The sequence below is a fragment of the Oncorhynchus keta genome, chromosome 29 (genome assembly GCF_023373465.1).
Source record: "Oncorhynchus keta strain PuntledgeMale-10-30-2019 chromosome 29, Oket_V2, whole genome shotgun sequence".
Taxonomy (NCBI): Eukaryota; Metazoa; Chordata; class Actinopteri; order Salmoniformes; family Salmonidae; genus Oncorhynchus; species Oncorhynchus keta.
In genome coordinates, this window is record NC_068449.1 from 20031632 (window position 1) to 20053924 (window position 22293).

The 22293-nt window shown below is 41.5% G+C and overlaps 1 protein-coding gene across 4 annotated transcripts in view; it reads left to right on the forward strand.

Annotated features, from left to right (window-relative positions):
* The first annotated feature begins 1957 nt into the window (after positions 1-1957).
* LOC118362427 (pleckstrin homology domain-containing family G member 3-like) overlaps positions 1958-22293 on the forward strand; it is a 57624-nt gene continuing 37288 nt past the window's right edge. For 3 of the 4 annotated variants that reach the window (XM_052486165.1, XM_035742748.2, XM_035742749.2), the window contains exons 1-2: positions 1958-2225; positions 11570-11637. In XM_052486165.1, the coding sequence (XP_052342125.1) occupies positions 11589-11637 (49 nt within the window). In that variant the 5' untranslated portion in view covers positions 1958-2225; positions 11570-11588. The remainder of the gene's footprint in view (positions 2226-11569; positions 11638-22293) is intronic. The other variant, XM_052486167.1, reaches the window with a different exon arrangement.

Sequence of the window (22293 nt, forward strand, 5' to 3'; positions counted from 1 at the left end):
CTCCACAGTAATGACCTAAATGACAGAGTAAAAATATTCCACAACATGAATCCTGTATGCAACAAGGCACTAAAGTTATACCGCAAAGGAATACACTTTTTGGCCTAAATGCAAAGCCTTCTGTTTGGGACAAATCCAACACAACACCTCGGTGAGTAACTGCCTTTTCAAGCATGGTGGTGGCTGCATCATATTATGGGTATGCTGGACATCTGCAAAGACTGGGGAGTTTTCAGGATAAAAATAAACAGGATGGAGCTAAGCACAAGCAAAAACCTAGAGGAAAACCTGCTTCAGTCTACTTTACACCAGACACTGGGAAAGGAATTCACCTTTCAGCAGAACAATAACCTACAACACAAGGCCAAATCTACACTGAAGTTGCTCACCAAGAAGGCAGTGAATGTTCCAGAGTTCAGAATTACAGTTAGATTTTTTTTATGTCAAGACTTGAAATTTGCTATCTAGCTAGGACACCCAACACCTTGACAGAGCTTGAAGAAATATTGCACAATTCAGGTGTACAAAGCTCTTATAGACTAATCCAGGAAGCCTCACAGCTGTAATTTCTTCCAAAGGTATTTCTAACATGTTTTGACTCAGGGGGACAAATACTTTTCTAGGTATTAATGTTTCATTTTTTATTATTTTGTAAGAAATGTTCCTCAAAAAATTCCACTTTGATGGAGTATTTTGTGTAGATGAAAAAATGGGAAATCCATTTTAATCCCACTTTGTAACAATAAAATGTGAAGAAATCCAAGGGGGGGGGGGGGGGTAAATATATATGACGCCCACTGTATACCCTCCTTTGCAACCCTGCTCGCAGTGCTCTCCAGCCCTGTTCCTGGAGAGCTATCGTCCTGTAGATTTTCATTTCAACTCTAATCTAGCACACTAATAATTAGCTGGTTGATAAGCTAAATTGGGTAAATTACAACTGGGTTTGGACCAAAAGCCTACAGGAGGGTAGCTCCCCAACAGGGTTGGAGAGCCCTGCATTACAGCATATTGTTATTCCCATGCATTACCCAAGCATTACCAGCAGATGGAAATATTGACTTTACATTGACTACTGCTCAGCCACAATGGAATACAATTACTCTTTGACACTTCACTGCAAAACATAGACTTCTGATATTGCCTCATGCAGCACGACACATCTCTTTGGAATAGAGTTGATCAGGCTGTTGATTGTGGCCTGTGGAATGTTGTCCTACTCCTATTCAATGGCTGTGCGAAGTTGCCGTCATACATGTCAATCCAGAGCATCCCAAACCATTTCCCCCATAATTATCCATGTAATACAGTCCCTGCTGGCAAGATGTCCATTTTAGGACCAGCCATCCTCAGTCATCATCATGAAGGTTAGCTCAGCAGCAGCCTCTGTGATGTTTATCAATAGAAGAAAGTCTGACACGTGAGGTGACTGCCATTGATAGTAAAATGGGACTTCTGAGGGGAATACAGAGCATAGTAGTCTACCTTTATTACTTGCCACAAGTGAACAGTTCCTTCAATTAATTCACTCCAGTTATCTGTCTGCCATTCTTTGTAGGGACCTTTGACAGTGTAGTGGCCGGAGACACTCATCAATAGATTGTACGACTGTGATGGTGTGTGATAGCGGTTTATAAGCTTGTCATGTTGGCTGACTATGCCCTCGGGAGTAATCCACACAATTGAGAGGAAGAAAGATTTTGAATTTGCTCTAAAGTTTGTCATTTTACAATGGGCTGATAAGAGCTGAGTTTAAATATTTGCTCGTGTTTATTTGAATAAAGGGGGTTGGCAGAAACTTGAATTTGGGACATTTTTCACACACACGCACACGCACACACACTTATTGGTCTTTTGACCAATCAGATCTTTGTTTTAGAGCTAATCTGATTGGTCAAAATACGGATTAGTGAACTAAAAATCAGAATTGGCCTGCTGTTTTAAAGCAAACTTTAATTAGACAATTTGAGCTAGCAAATTCTACCACTCTCGATTAGAGTGCGTGCTTTGGAAGTAGGCGGTCTTTGACCCATTGCTCGCTGTACTTTGATATGTGTTCGGCTCAGTTGTAGAGTCAGTAGAGGACAACTGGGCTGTGCGGAGGATTTATGTGTTTGACAATGTGAGTTAATCTATGGAAAACTAAAACCGAAATTATAGTCTACAGAAAAACTAGACCTACACTTTGAGGTTCACAGACAGACGACTACATACTCAAACATTTGGTAAGTGTTTGTAATGAACTTTAATAACCGGGGAAACATTCGTGAATCAGACGGTTCGACTCGAATTTCCTTATGAAAAGCCTACACAACATGAAGTACATGCATGGTCGATACAACACTGCTTTTCTTCAAGAGTTCATGCCGCGTTGTGGTGTAGCGCCTATCAATTTATTCAGTCTAAGCCGTCTCGACGTTCCTCACTGCTCTGAAACTGCTCTGAAACTCTTTTCACCCAGAATCTACCACAACACGTGAAATATGCCAACCTGTTTTGACAGGATGAGGTAAAAGAGCTATGTTGTATAATCTAGGCTATACAAAAATAACACACTGCTCCTTTACTATTGAAATGACAACTCGCCTATAGGTATATTAGGATTTTTATTTCTTTAACATGTTCGAGTTTGGGATCCTGTCCATTATATGGCAGTGTCAAATAACCATTAAGCTTCCCTACTTCAACAGGGTAGCCTACTGTATTGCTAGGCAGGTGGACCTGCTGTTGCATGTGGAGATTTAGTCAAATTCCATGTGGATTAAATAACTGTGCTATCTGAGATCCTTGGAACTTCCCTACCCTTTTGAAGTTGAAATGTGTAACACGGAACCCAAACCGGCTGCGCGCGTGCGCTATCGTGCATACGTTTATTCTGTCCCCCTATACTAAACGCGAATACGACAAGTACGTTAAAATGTCAAAAGAAACTCTGAACCACCAATGACAATTTGGCGACAGGTCGAAAAGCATTAAAACATGTATGACAAGATACGATCTGTGTCAAATAGGAGTTATATTTTAGCCCTTGGCATCGCAGATGTTCGTTAGTGCGCACGAGCAGTGTGGGTGCAATAATTGATTAACATGGATTTCTAAATTTATTTTGCGACGCTCGCGCATGCGACGTGTCTGGTCTGGTCAGCATGTAAGGGTTGGGGTTTAGGGTAGGGATGTCCTAAGGATTCTGGATTGCACTGACCATTAAATGACTTATAATATAAAACCGTCATAATTCTTTAACTCCACTGAGTCAGGCTAAAAGCTTAGATCTCTGTTAAGAGTACATTTTGGTACTGATAATTTATGTATGTTCTAAAAAAAGAACATTCTATGACTGAACTTTGAACAGCTGCAGAGATCACCTTTCCTGGATAGTTTCCTGGGAGACTAAATGTCAACAAAAAATAGATTGCTATTTTGAGACTTAGTAGCAGTATGCAACCTGACCAAATTTACGCAGATCTACAGTATAACTCACATTCCTATCATTCTACTTGAAAGCAAGTCTAAGAAGCTGTAGATAAGTTCTATGTGCCCTATTTCTATGTTTCCCGTTCAGGTTTTTGCTTTTGTCTTACTTTTGGGTTTGTACACCAGCATCAAACAGTTGAAACAACAATATTTTAGGTTATGGAAAATATACACTGAACAAAAATATAAACACCACATGTAAAGTATTGGTCCCATGTTTCATGAGCTGAAATAAATGATCCCACTATTTCCATACGCACATAAAGCTTACATCCCTGTTAGTGAACATTTCTCCTTTGCCAAGATAATCCATCCACCTGACAGGTGTGGCATATCAAGAAGATGATTAAACAGCATGATCATTACACAAGTTCACCTTGTGCTGGGGTCAAAAGGCCAATCTATAATGTATAGTTTTGTCACACAACATAATGTCTCACTGTACACTTCCTGGAAGATGAAAATGTCCCAGTTCATACATGAACTGCACTCTCACCATACATGTCACCCGTTGAGCATGTTTGGAATGCTCTGGATTGACAAGTGACGGCAACTTCGCACAGCCATTGAAGAGTGCGACAACATTCCACAGGCCACAAACAATAGCCTGATGAACTCTAGCCGAAGGAGATGTCGCACTGCATGAGGCAAATGGTCATTATTTTTCTGGTATTTTTTTTCTGGTATTTTTTTTATTTTTTATTTTTTCGTTATCTGTGATGCATATCTGTATTCCCAGTCATGTGAAGTCTGTAGATTAGGGCATAATGTATTTCAGTTGACTGATTTTCCTTATGAACTGTAACTAAAAAAAAAACTATTTTTTAAATATTTGTGTTCAGTGTATTTCACAGCAGTTTCACAAACTGAAATCAGGCTAACCTATTTGTTTTAGCAACCAGGAAATGGCGGTGTGATTTCTGCGTAGTGCAACTTTGAGATGAGTCTGAAGTATTCCTACTATTTCTGGGTTGGTTGGTTGGTTGGTTGTGTAACTAGGTTGTGTAACTATGGGGCCAAACAAACTGGATGGGCTTAAATTGACATATAAACTATATTGAGTACTTTCGGGAAGTATTTAGCCCCGATTCCGTTTTTCCCACATTTTGTTACGTTACAGCCTTATTCTAAAATTGAAGATGTTTTATAATTTAATCAATCTACACACAATACACCAAAATGATGAAGCAAAAACCTTTTTTTTGTAAATTGTTTTGGTGTGTGCAAATGTATAAAAATAAATAAACCTGAAACACCTTATGTAAGTATTCAGACCCTTTGCCATGAGACTCAATTGAGCTCTGGTGCATCCTGTGTCCATTGATCATCCTTGAGATGTTTCTACAGCTTGATTGGAGTACACCAGTGGTTAATTCAATTAATTGGACTTGATTTGAGAAGGCACACCAGTCTATATAGAAGGTCCCACAGTCGGGATTGAGGGAAGGGTGAACAGAGCAAAGTACAGAGATCCTCGATGAAGACCCAGTCTGAGGTCCTGAGCAGGTTAACAGTTCACCTTCCAACATGACAATGACCCTAAGCACACAGCCCAGACAATGCAGGAGTGACTTCGGGACAAGTCTCTGAATGTCCTTGAGTGGCCCAGCGAGAGCCCGGACTTGAACCCCATCAAACATCTCTGGAGAGACCTACATTTATATTTTTTTATTTAAATCGGCAAGTCAGTTAAGAACAAATTCTTATTTACAATGACTGCCAAACCCGGACAACACTGGGCCACTTGTGCGCCGCCTTATGGGACTCCCAATCACGGCCGGATATGATACAGCCTGCATTTGAACCAGAGACTGTAGTGATGCCTCTTGCAATGAGATGCAGTGCCGTAGACCGCTGCGACACTCGGGAACCCACTGTGCAGTGATGCTCCTCATCCACCCTGCCAGAGCTCGAGTTGATCCGCTGAGAAGGATGGGAGAAACTCCTCAAATACAGGTATGCCAAGCTTGTAGCGTCATACCCAAGACTCGAGGCTGTAATTCCTGCTAAAGGTGCTTCAACAGAGTACCGAGTAAAGGGTTTGACTACTTATGTAAATGAGATTTTATTTTTTGTGTTATTAGCAAACATTTCTTTTGCTTTGTCATTATTGAGGGGGGGAAAACTAATGCATTTTAGAATAAGGCTATAACGTAACAATGTGGGAAAAGTCTATGTCTGAATACTTTCTGAATGCACTGGAAGTAAGGTTATAACTTGTCAATAGCCAATGAAGGAGATGCCACTTTTCACCTACGTATTTTAATTGACCATTCTAAATCACCTTTTATAACTATGTGGGAAAATGTGCTTGCTTCTAGGGTGTGTAAACGTTTAAACAAAATTGGGATCGCTAATTCGGCTAGGATAACAAACATTCTCCCACAATTTAAATCCCACTGCAGTTATCATAAATCAGATTCTTTGCCATGTTAGTCTAACTAGAAGATAGACTATAAAGGCACAGGGAAAGTCTACTCCACCACTACTTAATCGTCATTAACAGTTGGAAAAATGGCAGAGAAAGGCAAGTGATAGCAGTGAAGTCTTGTATGGAAATACTTAGAGAAAGTGGTGAAATGCACATTTGTTAGGTGGAATTGAGGTACAGTAAGGGTGCAATGCTTAAGCATCTGAAAAATACACACTGAGACCCAAACCCTCTTTCTTATAGTTTTATCTGAATCTTTCCATTTGTCACGTCACTACTTTCTACGATTGTGATATGTTTCACCTAGCTAACTTAAGATGAATGCACTAATGTAAGTCGCTCTGGATCAGAGCATCTGCTAAAGGACTCAAATGTGTAAGTTCTGTGCCCACACATTGCACGATCTTCACGGGCGTTGAGGGACAGATCTTTTATCGGCCCATTTCGGCAGCATGCTCTGAATTTTAATTACAAAGCTGCCAAATGTGAAGAGTTCATATGTTAAATGTCTTGTGAGTCAGAGGTTGCGGAGATGCTATTCTAGAATGAGCTGGTTTAATTGAAGTGGAGTGTCTGGTTAATTGTGTTCTCCAATGAATGAAAGGCTGTTTGTTTCTTGTGGGCTATGTCAGGGTCATAGTGCAGGAGTAATGTGGGGAAAGGGGACACTTGATCCTAAGTGTTTTATGGTGCCATTCTACAATTATAGAACGCTTCAAATTGAAATACTTCAGACTTTATGCACCATTGGGATTTTTCCATAGTGCTGAAATCCTCCACATATTCCTATCACTATTTACTGGTTTAATGTCTATGGCTAAGAGGGGTCGACAAGATGGACAGTGCTACCACTGGAAAATATTTACACCTGGACGTCAGTCAGCTCAATTAGATTTCTATTATTCACTTTCTGAATATAAACACCTGACCATGTCCTGTCTGAATGAGGACATCTCAGTTGGTAGAGCATGGCGCTTGTAACGCCAGGGTAGTGGGTTCGATTCCCGGGACCACCCATACGTAGAATGTATGCACACATGACTGTAAGTCGCTTTGGATAAAAGCGTCTGCTAAATGGCATATATTATATTATTATTATTATTATTATTATCCCGGAGGCTTGTTTAGTATTCCCAGAATCCCTTGAGTCTTGTTGGGTAGACCGTTTGGGGACAAGAGAATGTTATGTGGTCTCTCGCTCACTGTGGGGTGGAGCAGCTTACATTCTACGACACTATTCCTAGCCTGCTCGCTATCTTAATGCTTCTTTGATTCATGTTGCACCCAGAAGCAGTTCATTTGCCAAGTTAGCTGTTGCATGTAATGGGGAGCAGGCTTCTCTGCATGATTGGGCAGCTGAGTCTAGACAGGAATGACAAGGCACACTCATCTTATGCATATGCAGCATGGAAATTGTTCTTGATGCGGAGGTAGCAAAAAGTACAATCATTTCACCATCCGATTTAGCCGTTATTCACATTTTCGTTATCTCTGATGGAAACCTCCCCCAGGCACTACTGAGTCAGTAAGACATACCAAATGATTCCTTAGGGTTCAAATGCAATATAATTGTTATCGGTGGCACTCTAGGAAATTCACTGGTTGGTTAAATGTCACTTTCTTTCTGTACCCTCTGTGTAACCCTCTCCAGAGAGGGAAGATCTCAATTGCTTACTCCTCGCGTCCTCTCTCTCCGAGTCTCTTTCTCAAAACCCTTTGGCGGAGAAGGTCAGAGGGGAGGGACCTCTGGCTTTCTCATCCAATGGGTTTTGATAAGTCTGTGAGGGGACGTGAAGAATATGCAATTGAGATCTTCCCAGAGTGTGGCTTGTCTCCCCAGAGGAGACGCCTGGGCTTGTCTTACTACCCTCCATAGTCTGCCCTCTGTTAGTTCAATGTTTCACTTCCCTAGTAACACTGGGAGCTGTCAGTGGTGAATTATATTCCACAGATGATAATCAAATCTCTCCCCAAGGAGCCGTTCAGTCAAGAATTCCAGTCTTTGGGTCTGAAGTACAGGGAGGACGGGGTCAGTCTTTTGTTATGGTTTGTGTACGTTTAGGGTGGGGCATTGGACACAATGACCCAACTTGAATTCCCCTTATCTCCCAATCTCTCCAACTGAGCACAGTCTATAATCTCATGGCAACATCTGCCTATAACAACTTTGTCATTTGTTAGAAAAAGGTTCCTGTTGGAATTTAAACTCTGGCAGTCTGGATCAGGAAAAACCCATAAGATCACAGGAACAAGGGGTATCATCTGCTTCGCTGAAAGGGGTATTACAGACCAAGTGATCTATTGCAGCTTTAACTTAAACACCATCAGATTATCCATGGTGGCATCTGTGTCCACTTGGAGAACAAGCTCCAGATCTCCAGAAGGGAGGTTCAGGTTGCGGCTAACACACTTATCAGCTGTGGGAACAAATGCTCTCCATTTGTGTGTAAAGAAGGCTGGCTTCAGCACAAATGGCCAACACCACATAACTGTCAGCCTGGCTAGTGGTTACCTAAGGATTTCAAGGAAGTTTTGATTCTGACTTTACAGTTTTCATAACTCAGCAAATGTGATGATGGATAATGAGGAATATAAGTTTAAAATGCAGTAAATCTGTATTACTGTGTTGACCTTGTTCTTGCCAGAATATCCTTTTATAAACGTTATTTTTCCATTACAGTGTGTTCTCAGATTTTTTTTATTTTATTTAAAATATTTTGTGGATCTGGTGTTTTAATGGACTACCTTTTGAGCCCTTATTTCTTGTCTAGTCACTCATTGACCAGTAAGGGTTCTGAGAGATTAGCAGTGGTGTAAATTACTACTTAAGTAGTTTTTTGGGGTATCTGTACTTTACTATTTATATTTGACAACTTTTACTTCACTACATTCCTGAAGAAAACGTTGTACTTTTTTTCCCATACATTTTCCCTGACAACCAAAAGTACTCTACATTTTGAATGCTTAGCAGGACAGGAACATTGTAAAATTCACGCACTTATCAAGAGAACACGTGGCCATCCCTACTGCCTCTGACCTGGTTGACTCACTAAACACATGCATCTTTGGGAAATTATCTTTAAGTGTTGGAGTGTGAACCTGGCTATCTGTAAATTTTAAAAACAAGAAAATGGTGCCATCTGCTTTGCTTAATATAAGGAATTAAGTGATTTAAACATTTTACTTTTGATACTTTAGTATACTTACAGCCACATACTTTTACTCAAGTAGTATTTTACTGGCTGACTTTTACTTGAGTAAATATCTATTAAGGTATCTATACTTTAACTCAAGCATGACAATTTGGGTACTTTTTCCACCACTGGAGATTTAGTGTGCTCTTTCAGCTGGTATAGCTCTGAGGTCATGGTTCCAGATCTGTCTGAAGTGGACTTGCTCAGTGCACTGGGGGAGGAGTTCAAAGTCTTGCCTTAGACTTGAACAATCTTGGTGAAATCCTCCACTTCAAAATCAATTGGCTGTACTTGGTCAAAGGGTCTTTTTTTTAAGAGGCTTGAAGCTTTAGGAACCTTTAAGAAAAATTACAGCCTTTCATTCACTGAAATTATTTCTAGATGTAGCACCTGTTACCTAATTTGATAGCTGGCTGTAACACAATGTAAATAGATGTATATTTCTTAGACTCATGTTTTTATAGTTCAGACACCCCAGTAGGATTGACATGTTTGCCTGTCGATAGTACTTAGCACCTCTGAACGTTGCTGGCAGTCACACTTTTCTGTTTACACAGCAAAGAACTTAATCTCGTCAGCCTTGTTAAAATATTTTCCAAACCATAAGGTGGCAGTAGTGTTGTTTGGCAATGCATGTCTGTGTGTTGCTTAATTTATGGTCTCGATTCCAATGTTAGCTAGCTGCGCCAATGTTGCTATTTTGTAGAAAGTCCATGTTGATACCAGCCAGATAACTACCTAGTGAGATGAAAAATAAACCATTTAATTCACTCTCTATAATCCCCCACTACCAGTGCCAGTTTATAACCAATTGTTTAGCTAGCTAACGTTAGCATATTCGCTAGCTAGCACAACAGCCTAGCGTCCTTAACTAGTTAATTCCAGAGCTAACACAGGCAGCTGTTTCATGGAAACGAATCTATTGTGATCTAATTATGACTGTCAATACTGACTACAGTGGTTAGCTTACTTGAAGTATTTTGTTTTGTGCACATTGTCAGTGCACTTAGCTAGCTACCATCTCAAAGTCTTCATTGCGTATAAAATGTAACTGGCTCATGACATTTAACCGTGGATATAGAAAATGGCAGAATATATTAAAATTCAGTCACTCCTGATGGCTCCCCTACGTGGGAGTTTGTTCTGATTGGCTCAAAGTTGAGTTATTGGCCAATGAGTTTTTCGATTCTACAAGTAGAAATGTCAGGTTCGTTGCTACCTGGTCGGCACTCAGCAGGTACCGCTTTTTTTTGTCCTAGCCAGAGAAGGAACAGCCTCCCACTGTGATGAGTATCTATCATCAATGAGATTCTGTGTTTCATGCTTTAGAACCAATAAAATGCCTCTGATGCATGGTGTTAATACACAACCAACTCCACAGCTGCAGGAGCAATGCTCGCTGTTACACCAATGATCATAATGTGTTGAGCAGGGCTCTTGTTTTCACCCAGCGTTCCTGTGCAACTTAATTGACAAACCTCGTGTGACAGTGGGCTTGGCTTGGCCTCAGCAAGCCAGCCTGTCAGCTCATAGCAATGGCCAAAGATTGCACTTGGGAACAATGCCCGACACTAATCCCTGAAGAATTCCTTCCTCTCTGATCTAGCTGTGTGAAGAATGCAACTGAAAGATGGAGGCTCGCTAAGAATCACAGGAGATGAGTTCTCAGGCCCAGTCATCACTGTTAATTTAATTTTGAGGGAGAGAAGCAGTGATGTGGGGAAACTGGCAGGGAGGCTGGGCCTGGAGGTGACACACATCATTAAGACCAAAGTACTCTGGCATGATGAGGGCCAACCTAACTGCAGGCCACTGTTTGAACTCCCCGACCTGTCAACATGTGAAGCCTATGAAAAATTATGCCTCTGCTTTTTATTCAATTAAGCCCTTGTGGATTTGAGTTGGAAACTATTATAGAAGAGGGTAGCTAGCAATGGAATTTTTGTGGATTGTGGTAGTTTGGTTACTGTAAGGCCTGTTTGACAGGATTTCACCATTACCTTCACACACTCTTTCAGGTGGCAGCAGAACTCATCCCAGCTAGAACCCTGTAGCTCTGTCATGTTAAAGCATGAGCTATCTACACAGGCCTATGGAGCCCCATATGTCGGCGAGTGGCTGGCGCGAGCTATCGCAGACTAACCATGCAGTCATCAGTGGAATGGGAGGAATTTATCAAATGCTGATAAGAATCCAGCTAGTTTCCCTCACTCATGCATAAGCTTAGAGGAGTGAGGAATGTATGAGTTCCTTTAGCATGGTCTAGAATGTAGGCACAGAAGATGGTGTAACATGCACATTTGAATAATACAAGGTACATGTGTTCACCGGGGAAGCTGAGCAATGGGAGAAGGAGAGGTTTAAAGCTGTGATGAAAGAGTTTCATTATAATTTGAAAGCTTATGTATTGTTGATCGTACTGCAATGAGTTGACTTGAGACTGAACCTACTTTATATGTTGTCTTGGCAGGTCCTGAGGCCTGAGTGCCATGCCAGAGGAGTCCCACAGTGCTCTCCATAAGGGCCCAATGGGGGAAGGTAAGACCAGCCCTTTTAACATCTTATTGACTTTATGTAGTCGTACAGTAGGCTATATGCTGTGTGATCTGAATTCTCAGATGCACTGGTAAACAATGATCACTTGGTAGTCTACAGCTTAAAGTCCATTACTAACCTCTGACTTGATTTTTGCAGAAATGTTTGTTTGGCATCCTACAGTCACATCAGCAAACTAATGTGACAGTGATGGGTTATTCTAATCCAAATGTACAGGTTATTTGCCTTCAGCCAGAGTCCTGCATTGGTGAGTGGAAAAGGGCTGGCAACTGCAGAATAAAGAACATCTGGAAAAGCAGAGCTCAGAAACTCATGAATTCCCTGCCCAGAGTCGGTCAGAGCTGGCCTGGCAGAAAAACGTTGATTCTGGAGCTAGACTGCCCCTTCTGCATTGCTCAGACCCTTTAATGTGCAAACAACAAACAAGGATCAGGATGTGTCTAAATCTAAAACCGTTCCTATGCTTTACCTGGCCAGTGTAACTGACCTGCATGGTGGGGAGGGGGGGTGCTTCCTTAAATTATACTGAACAAAATAGAAAATAAAAAACTAAAGTGATGGTTTCATGAGCTGAAATAAAAGATCCCAGAAATGTTCTATATGCACAAAAAGCTTGTTTCTATCAAATGTTGTGCACAAATTTGTTTATATCCCTGGTAGGGAGCATTTATCCTTTGCCCAAGGTAATCCATCCACCTGACAGGTGTGGCATATCAAAAAGTTGATTAAACAGCACTATCATTACACAGGTGCACCTTGTGCTGGGGACATTTAAAAGGCCACTAAAATGTGCAGTTTTGTCACACAACACTGCCACAGATGTCTGAGGTTTTGAGGGAGTGTGTAATTGGCATGCTGACTGCAGGAATGTTCAACAGAACTGTTGCCAGAGAATTATGTTAATTTCTCTACCATAAGCTGCCTCCAACATCGTTTCAGAGAATTTAGTAGCATGTCCAACCGGCCTCACAACCTCAGACCACATGTAACCACGCCAGCCCAGGACCTTGACATCTGGCCTTTTCACCTGCGGGATCATCTGAAGAGGGGAGTGGGTTTGCGGAGTTTTTCTGTTAGTAATAAAGCGCTTTTGTGGGGAGGAACTCTCTGATTGGTTGGACCTGGCTCCCCAGTGGGTGGGCCTATGCACACCCATGGCTGCGCCCCTGCCCAGTCATGTAAAATCTATAGATTTGAAGCCTAATTAATTTAGTTCAATTTACTAACTTCCTGTAACTCAGTAAAATCTTTGAACATGTTGCGTTTTATGTTTTTGTTAAGTATGCATTTCTTTGCAAATAATATTTAATAAGAACTCTACACAGTGCTCCTTTGTGCCTGTGTCCACATTGTCACCCCCCCCCCCCCAAACCTCTTCTCCACTGAACACATTTGGCGCTGAGCTTCCACTCTGGCTGAAGAATGCCAATGTGTCAATGGCTCCACTTTTCTTCTCCATCCGTCCTTTAGCCACCACCACGGCCAAAAGAGGCCAGTGGCTTGGAGGGGGGACGTGTGCCGCCCTCATGAGTTGTCTTGTTTTCTCAGACTGTATAGTTAATTCTGTATTCAGGTGCCTTTTAGCAATTGAAGCCTCAAACAATTCTCCCAACTGTTTTCACCCTCAAATTGTAGTTAAACAATTTTTTGTGGCTTATTTGAACTAACGCGTGAACCCAGAGGAGTTAAAGAAGCACATTGTCAATTTGTCTCCTGTGGCTGGATGAATGTTAACGGGCAGCTGGGAATGTTGTCTTTTTGAGGTAATGATTGGTCAAAGTGAAGAACTAAGAGGAATGTGTGAAAGGAAGACCCCGCTCTGTGTGAAAGTAAACAAAACTATGACGTTGTCGTGACTTTCCAGCTCCAATGCATATCTGGGGTTAAGACCCAAACGTTTATGAAGTGACCACTCAGTTGAAAGAAAAGCCAGGGGATTTGTTTTACTGCCAACAGCGTTACAATAACATCAGACACGGCTAACATGGGACAAGTCTAGTCTACCTATGGCTGTCATGAAGTCATAGTCTGGCACTGCTCCAAGATGGCTTTATTTCATTTTATGTATCAGTTTAAATTATTTTTTTATAAAGACATGTACAAAAATGATTCTAAAATAAGCAGGCTGTGATGGATTAGTACCCCCCAGAGTAATTTAATCAAATTGACTGTTGGCTGACTATTGGAGGAAGTAAATCCTTTCTTGGGTTTTATACGTTTATCTGTTTTTTTTTAATAAATGTTGCATTATCCCATTTTAGGAGACCATTCATGCAAACTCTTCTAAAAATATATATATTAAACTTAGCTTTCCTACAGCATGGACATTGACTAATGTACAGCTGTGTGAAGCTGTTGATGAAACGTGGCTGAACCCAGTACCAACAAACCTCAGGACCAGGGTGCCAAAGATCAGAGCTACCTCTGACCTACTTAGTAGAGTGTGCTGAAATTGGAAAGTAGCTGTGCTTGCGGAATGTATGGCTCTGTAAAGGGGTTGTACTAATTTGAGGCATCCACCCAGTCCCAGCAGCAGCTGTCCCAGCCAAGTATTGGCATGGGGCTCCAGACTATGGTGATCTAGCCAGGCAGTAGGGGCGATCTGGCATTTCTGGGTTAAAAAATGTGATGGTGTGTTAGAAATGCCAGGGGTGATTTTTGGTCTGGGTTTGCCCCTGCCAAGCAGGAATGACTGGTCCTCTAAGTGCTGCTTGTTTAACTGAACCTCCAGACCTTTACTTTTGCTGGCTGCACCAGCTCCAGTCACACTCTAGGTGCATGTGGAGACTGCTTAGTAAGGGTTTTAATGCTCTTGTCATTTAGATCCATTGACTGCAACGCTGATCAGTATGTACCATAACTTTAATAGCCCGGGCGTTTCTTTGCTTATCACTGAACACAACAGGCACTTTTTATAGACTGCCTTCTATTTGCGCCAGGTGTCTTTCTTAATGCACACAGCTTTTGCTCATTTGCATAGTTAATTGTTTAATTTAAGCATTCACTTCTAGCATTTTAATACTTTTAATTTCCTGCACTGTCACATTTATTTTGTCTTTAGTATGCCTCCTATTTAAACAATCTTTTTTATCCTTGACAGAATTATTTTCCTTACTCATTTTTGGCAGTTCCTATTTTCACGACTAAAGGTCTGTACTCCTGAAGTTGTTGCCTGTTTATGTTTGCCAGTTAGCTAGCAGTTCTCAGGTGTTGGCAGCCAATCACTAGCAGTTTCTTACTACCAATTAAAATATTTTAAAAAATCTATGATATTATTTTATTCCAGGTCTATACTGGATTATTTCATGTAACACATTAAACCTCAAACAATTTTGAAACAATGTTTATTTGAAACGGGTGTTTTTATTTGCTGGCTATTAAAAGGGAACAGCTGCTATTTGAGCCTCTGCATTTAGGCATTATAATTGACGTTTTTCAGTATGTGTTAACTTCTATCGTTGGCTGAACTTAGTGTTTTGGGACAGAGTAGAGAGCAAAATGTAGGATAGTCACTTGACTTGTCTTCAACATTTTCAGAACCTACTATTCTCATGTTTTTTTTCAACTGGTGAAAGGGATTAGCTCTTTTGTTGCCAATGCCTTTATACATTCAGCCTTATACTGCATTGCTCAGTACCCTGCCTCCCACTCCCCACAGTCACATGGAAATGTATCAATAGCTAGGTTAAAAAATCAGCATAAAACAATATGCTAATTTTCCCACCAGAGATGTTTCCGTCAAACTGACTTATTGCGGATCAAAGTTGGTGCGTGATGACGTAGTGCACATAAAAACAACTTTGACATTTTATTTCCATGTGCCAAATAAGTTAAGAGTTGAAAATGTGATTGAGACCCAAACGCACCAGTTTGTGACAACTGTTGCATCTATATGGCAAATGTGCCTAGTCTTGGCATGTGCGCTCTAGCCAACAGCTCGCAGATAGTGTGGGTAGGCTAATGATGATGTGATTATTATGGATAAGTGCGAGAATTTTTCTTTTGTCAAACGGCAGCCAAGCATCAATCATGTCACTAGAATAAACCCTCAATATTTTTTGGAAAGAATGACCCTCTGCACCCTGTCAAGTTCACATTAAATTAATGAATCTGTGGCTTAATAAACTGCATGCGTTTTACCAGTCGTAATGGGAGGACCAGACAACATATCGTTGCGTGACTCAGTTTCCTTTCGATAAGATTTATATATATTATGCATTTCCACCGCCATTTCTCGCATAATTAATTTTACCAACCCACAGATCCCACCATGTCGAACGAACAAATTGTGTCAACATTTTAATAAATTGCACTGGAATTTCCTGTTTCCATCAGCCTGGTTGCCATTTTTTTTTTTATGCGTCATTTCATCAGCATGAAATGGTTGAATGGAAACCTGGTTAGTGTGAATGATTTTACTGTCTCTTACAATGACATTCCTCCCAGAACTCTTCCAGTGGATTACACACATTAGTCAGACTTTCTGCTGAGTCTGATTCCCAGATCTGGGGAGGATCCACTTATTGTGCTACCTGTCTAAAAGTAGCTCATGATAATCTCCTTCCATTTAGAAACCCCCACATTAGTTTCCTCGGAAACAATGCTGCTTGTTTAAAAAAAAAAAGGTTTCCTGTGTCAGTGACCCTCAGTTAAGATACTCCATCCTGGATGGACTCTGGAAGTCCCCAGACTCACCACCACCTCACTACCCAGCTGTCCCCAGTTTTGCCCTCCCTCCTCAGTGGGACTCACTCTGCAGGGATGTGCTAAAGGGGCCCTTGGCCTATCTGTGGACACAGCCTGGTGGTAAAGTTTACAATGTGCTTGGGACCGCTGTCAGATGGCATGTTGTCCAGAGGAAATGGACCTTTTGAAGAGGATCTTTGGGCGGTGTGTTGCATGGAGACTTAAGTGGATCATCACATGCCTGTGCACTGAGGTCAATTGGCACTGCTGGATCCTTCAGCACTCAAACGTTGCTTTGTAGAAACTTACAGGATTAAATCAGGGTCTTTTGAAAAGATAAGCATCTTAAAGACGAACTATTTTCTCTCTTGTTCAACCACTTTCTTCCTCTCATTAGTATTGGAATGATGGTACAATAGGTTGTATGTGCAGATAAATGTTTCTCTTGCTGCCAATTTTAGTTTTTAATCAGTCTTTTTCACTTATTAAACAATTGTTGATCAGGTCTCTAAAACTAAATGGGGGGAATTAGGAATTCCTTTTCAGAAACAAGGTAACGGAAATGGCAGAATGCACATTAAGCAAGTGCACAGCTGAACTTACATATGATTAAGAACATGTCTATACAGTATATTCAACAATCACATTGTCATTATGGCAACTAAGCTGTGTCTATTTAGAAAAAAGTCAACCACAAACAGTTTCCCTTGTAAGCACAGGATACCTAGCTAGATCTTGATGTATCTTGTGGAATGCAGGTTGTGTGCTCAGCCTCATTCACTGCTGCCATTCAGGTTTATTTACTGGCCTCTAAGCTAATCATTAACATTTCTTTGACAGTTTTGAACATTGAAGGCAAAGTGTAAATAAAACAAACGGGCTCGAAGGGAGATTCTTGTAATACCGTCATCAGTGTTTAGTCGCTAGCGACGATTCATGGCTGTGAAGCTGGTTTTCCTGACCTTGTGACTAGGGGCAATGGTTGGTTGTAAGGTGCATGATAATGTAGTCTCTGACTAATTGTTAGCGTCAGCCTCTGCCTCCTGAGGAGCAGTCTTTCCCAAGGGAATAAACTCCAGACTACACCCTCTGTCCCTTTTTATATTTTATCTTAAGGGGAAAGAATGGAGGGGATGTTGGGAAGAGGAAGCTCTCATTTGAGATGTAGAGCAAAGTGCAAGTCCTGGCTTTCCCCAATGGCATGACGCCAAGCCTTTGGCTCAAAGCATAAGTTAACTTATTAAGGGACGCCTTCGCATCCACAGAAGTTTGATGCAAGTTAAGGATATATCCAAAAAGTACTAATCATCCAATTAGAGCGGTGTATTTTCCAGCTTGTGTGCGTGCCTTTTAAAAAAATGTTTTTTTTACATTTTTTAATTTGAAGTCTGCTTTATGGCTAGAAGGAATATTTCTGTTTGCGGATGCACAGTCGAGACATACGGAATGCCCTGGTAGCAGTTAATCAGGAAAGTTAATAGCGTGCTCAAAAAGGTGATGAAATTTCTCAAGTATTCCTACGGGTTGCTTTCAAAATGATCTTTTGATTATACCTATTCTTATGAATCAAGACAAAGAGAATACAATTGTCTAATTCTTGTGTTTTTTTGTTTTGTTTTTTTTTACGATAAAAGGCTAAATTCCTTTTTTTGTTTGACACAACAGTGTGAATGAGATCCAAGATTCATAGTGTCCAGCAGAGTGCTCTGTAGTTGATCATATGTCTGAGAATCATTTATATTTTATGTCTTAAGTAATCACTCAGCTTCATTTGTTGCGTGAGTCTGTGAATAGAACAGCTATGTCCAGCAGTACTAACAGAATGGGTGGGGCTATACTATGCTGGTGCCTGCTTAGGAGGAAGAACACTGCTCACACAGTGAAGGACTTGATACATGTTTCATTTTCATCCTGGTGAACACATGCCACTTGAATGCCAATATCAGAGCTGCAACAGGAAACAAGTCCAGGGTTCAGGAGAACTGTGTGGTCTTCTTTCATTGGCTTTCAGCCTCTAAAAGCGGATGTATTCATGATCCTTTTGTTTTCATAAGTGTCCATGCAACTATAGGAGGCAGAGGAATTTGCATGCTGGATGTTAGACAGGTAGTCTTGTTTCTCTGTGCTAGTTCCTGATTTGGTTAGAAACATTCAAGGATCATTTAAAGGATGAAGACTGGTCACTTTTTAATGGAGAGGGTTTCATATCAAACAGATGAGGATTATGATGAGACTACCAAGTACCCTTGATACAGTCCACCTTTTGTTCATAAGGAAATGTCTGAGGGTATAAGCTGCAGCAGGAGGAGTTACAGGTGCCTGTTTTGCATGTTATTTTGGCATTTTAATGTGTCCTATCAAACGATTAAAAAAGATATACACTGTTCAAAAAAATAAAGGGAACACTAAATCAACACAATGTAACTCCAAGTCAATCACACTTCTGTGAAATCAAACTGTCCACTTAGGAAGCAACACTGATTGACAATACATTTCACATGCTGTTGTGCAAATGGTAAAGACAACAGGTGAAAATTATAGGCAATGAGCAAGACACCCCCAATAAAGGAGTGGTTCTGCAGGTGGTGACCACAGACCACTTCTCAGTTCCTATGCTTCCTAGCTGATGTTTTGGTCACTTTTGAATGCTGGCGGTGCTTTCACTCTAGTGGTAGCATGAGATGGAGTCTACAACCCACAGAAGTGGCTCAGGTAGTGCAGCTCATCCAGGATGGAACATCAAAGCGAGCTGTGGCAAGAAGGTTTGCTGTGTCTGTCAGCGTAGTGTCCAGAGCATGGAGGCGCTACCAGGTGACAGGCCAGTACATCAGGAGATGTGGAGGAGGCCGTAGAAGGCAAAAACCCAGCAGCAGGGCCGCTACCTCCGCCTTTGTGCAAGGAGGAGCAGGAGGAGCACTGCCAGAGCCCTGCAAAATGACCTCCAGCAGGCCACAAATGTGCGTGTGTCTGCGCAAACGGTCAGAAACAGACTCCATGAGGGTGGTATGAGGGTCGACGTCCACAGGTGGGGGTTGTGCTTACAGCCGTGCAGGACGTTTGGCATTTGCCAGAGAACACCAAGATTGGCAAATTCGCCACTGGCGCCCTGTGCTCTTCACAGATGAAATCAGGTTTACACTGAGCACATGTGACAGACGTGACAGTCTGGAGACGCCGTGGAGAACGTTCTGCTGCCTGCAACATCCTCCAGCATGACCTGTTTGGTGGTGGGTCAGTCATGGTGTGGGGTGGCATTTCTTTGGGGGGCCGCACAGCCCTCCATGTGCTCGCCAGAGGTAGCCTGACTGCCATTAGGTACAGAGATGAGATCCTCAGACCCCTTGTGAGACCATATGCTGGTGCGGTTGGCCCTGGGTTCCTCCTAATGCAAGACAATGCTAGTACTCATGTGGCTGGAGTGTGTCAGCAGTTCCTGCAAGAGGAAGGCATTGATGTTATGGACTGGCCCGCCTGTTCCCCAGACCTGAATCCAATTGAGCACATCTGGGACCTCATGTCTCGCTCCATCCACCAACGCCACGTTGCACCACAGACTGTCCAGGAGTTGGCGGATGCTTTAGTCCAGGTCTGGGAGGAGATCCCTCAGGAGACCATCCACCACCTCTTCAGGAGCATGCCCAGGCATTGTAGGGAGGTCATACAGGCACGTGGAGGCCACACACACTACTGAGCCTAATTTTGACTTGTTTTAAGGACATTACATCAAAGTTGGATCAGCCTGTAGTGTGGTTTTCCACTTTAATTTTGAGTGTGACTCCAAATCCAGACCTCCATGGGTTGATAAATTTGATTTCCATTGATCATTTTTGTGTGATTTTGTTGTCAGTACATTCAACTATGTAAAGAAAAAAGTAATTAAGGAGAATATTCCATTCATTCAGATCTAGGATGTGTTATTTTAGTGTTCCCTTTATTTTTTTGAGCAGTGTATATCATTGAGTTAATAAAGCCGCATACAAACATGGTATTGTCTCTTTGTTTTTTTGTTGTTGTTTTTTTTGCCTTGCATTTTGGATCCACCTTCCTTACTCATGTGTTTCAGCCTAGCTCAGTGCTTTCTATGGTGGGGCAAGCCAGCAGAAAATACGGAGTTTTGTGCCGTGATTGGCTCAGTGTTCTTTCACTCATGGGGACACTACGTCACCGTCAAGTCTAAGGGTAGAGCTCAAAATCTAGCGTCTTGGGTGCTGCATAAGTTACATTAAAAGTGCCCATCCAAGAAGGCTAAAGGTCATTGGCAACAGATAAAATGACTCCAAATCACGCTATCTACAGTAGCTTTGATTGGACTGATCATGCCAACATCATACTTTCAATATTAGCTAGCAAGCTATACAAGCAGTCATCACAAATCACATTGACAATCTACTGGCAAATCCTTTTCCAATCCTTGTCCTATGAAGAGAAATTATAGATAAAACGTAGCGGTGCTTATCGGCCATTGGACATAAACATTACATAAGTTTGAAATCAAGTTGAACAATGAGTGGTTTTAAGGAATCTGTCGCGAACTGCAAGCACTGCAAAGCAATCACATGCCTGCTATTTAGTGGAGTGGGTGTGTCCTCTTGGTTTAAGTGTCTCTTTTCCAAGCTTAAAAGGATAACCATTCACATGCAACACCATGGGCCAAAAAAGGTTGAATACACTGGCCATGCTCTCAATCCAGCATGACTTCTGCTGTGTTCAATACTACTGGAAACTCTTGAGGGGAGGGGGGGACTAGCTCCGACTGGGAAAACATGTTTTGAACGGTTATCCGACTCTGAATTCTAAGTCTGGAACTCTTGCCTCTTTTTTTAGAGTTCTGACCTGAAGATCCCTGACATCATGATTCAACCTTGTTTTTTCCATAGTTCCCAGTTGTGAGTTCCCATTAATCCAGAGAATGCCAGACTGATGACACAGTTTGACAATTTTCCCACAAGAAGGACTGCTGCGCCACCTTCCTATTCAAGTGAGCACAGCACATAAGTGAATCAAAAAATGTATTGTATGCTACTGCATAAATGTAATATGCCAGGGAGATATTGTTTGCTGTAGTTAAGAAAGTAATAGTAAGTGTATGTTGTGTAGTAAGCTGTTCGTAGCCCATGTGCCTCATCCTAATAATTTGGTCCCGTTCCCCCGCCTACTGTTCTGACTTGGTAGGGCACAGCCTAGCCTGTTTAAGGGAAATGTAATGATTGACTAATGTAAGAGCTTTCATTGTCTGCTTATATGCCCACTTTATTTATCCTACGGTTCTGACTTTGTGTACAGAGAGAACAATGTAAGAACGGCCCATGTTCTGAATTCTGTTGTGGTACATTTCAAAAGTGCTTAACATAGTTATATTGTCTATGTTCATCCTAGGTCGTTCTTAATTTGAAATTACGGATATTGTATCCACTCGTCTTCCCCTTATGCCATAGTTTGTACCTCTCAATTGTCAGTAGAATCCACATTTTATTTAAGCAAGTCAGTCATATCAGCAATGTATATTTTATTTTTTAAGCCAGTAAATGAGGTTGAATGAACTGTTTTGCTGCCAGCAAGGCTCTGCTGATAGTCAAGCCTAGCAGTAGTAAGGACTCATTCAATGGTGCTGGAAAGGAAGCTCTGCTGTTGGGACAGCTTTATTTAGGCCCTAAAAGTTTGTGGGCACCATTTGTCATTGTTATAGTGCAATTCATGTGTTGTGTAGTGACTTTGCTGGCATGCATCTAAATAAATCAGAGTTTCTTAAACTCTACTGTGGATTCGTAGATTGTAGTTGAGAAGGTTTATACGTACAGTACATGCCAAGGGAAGGATTTCTCAGACCCAAGAGAATATCTGGAATTTCTCACCTTCGTCATAGTGAGCACCTAGGTGGCGAAGACCATGTTCATCACTGCACTCTTGTTATAGGTATGGGTGAGATTTAAGAAAATACATTTTCTTATTGGA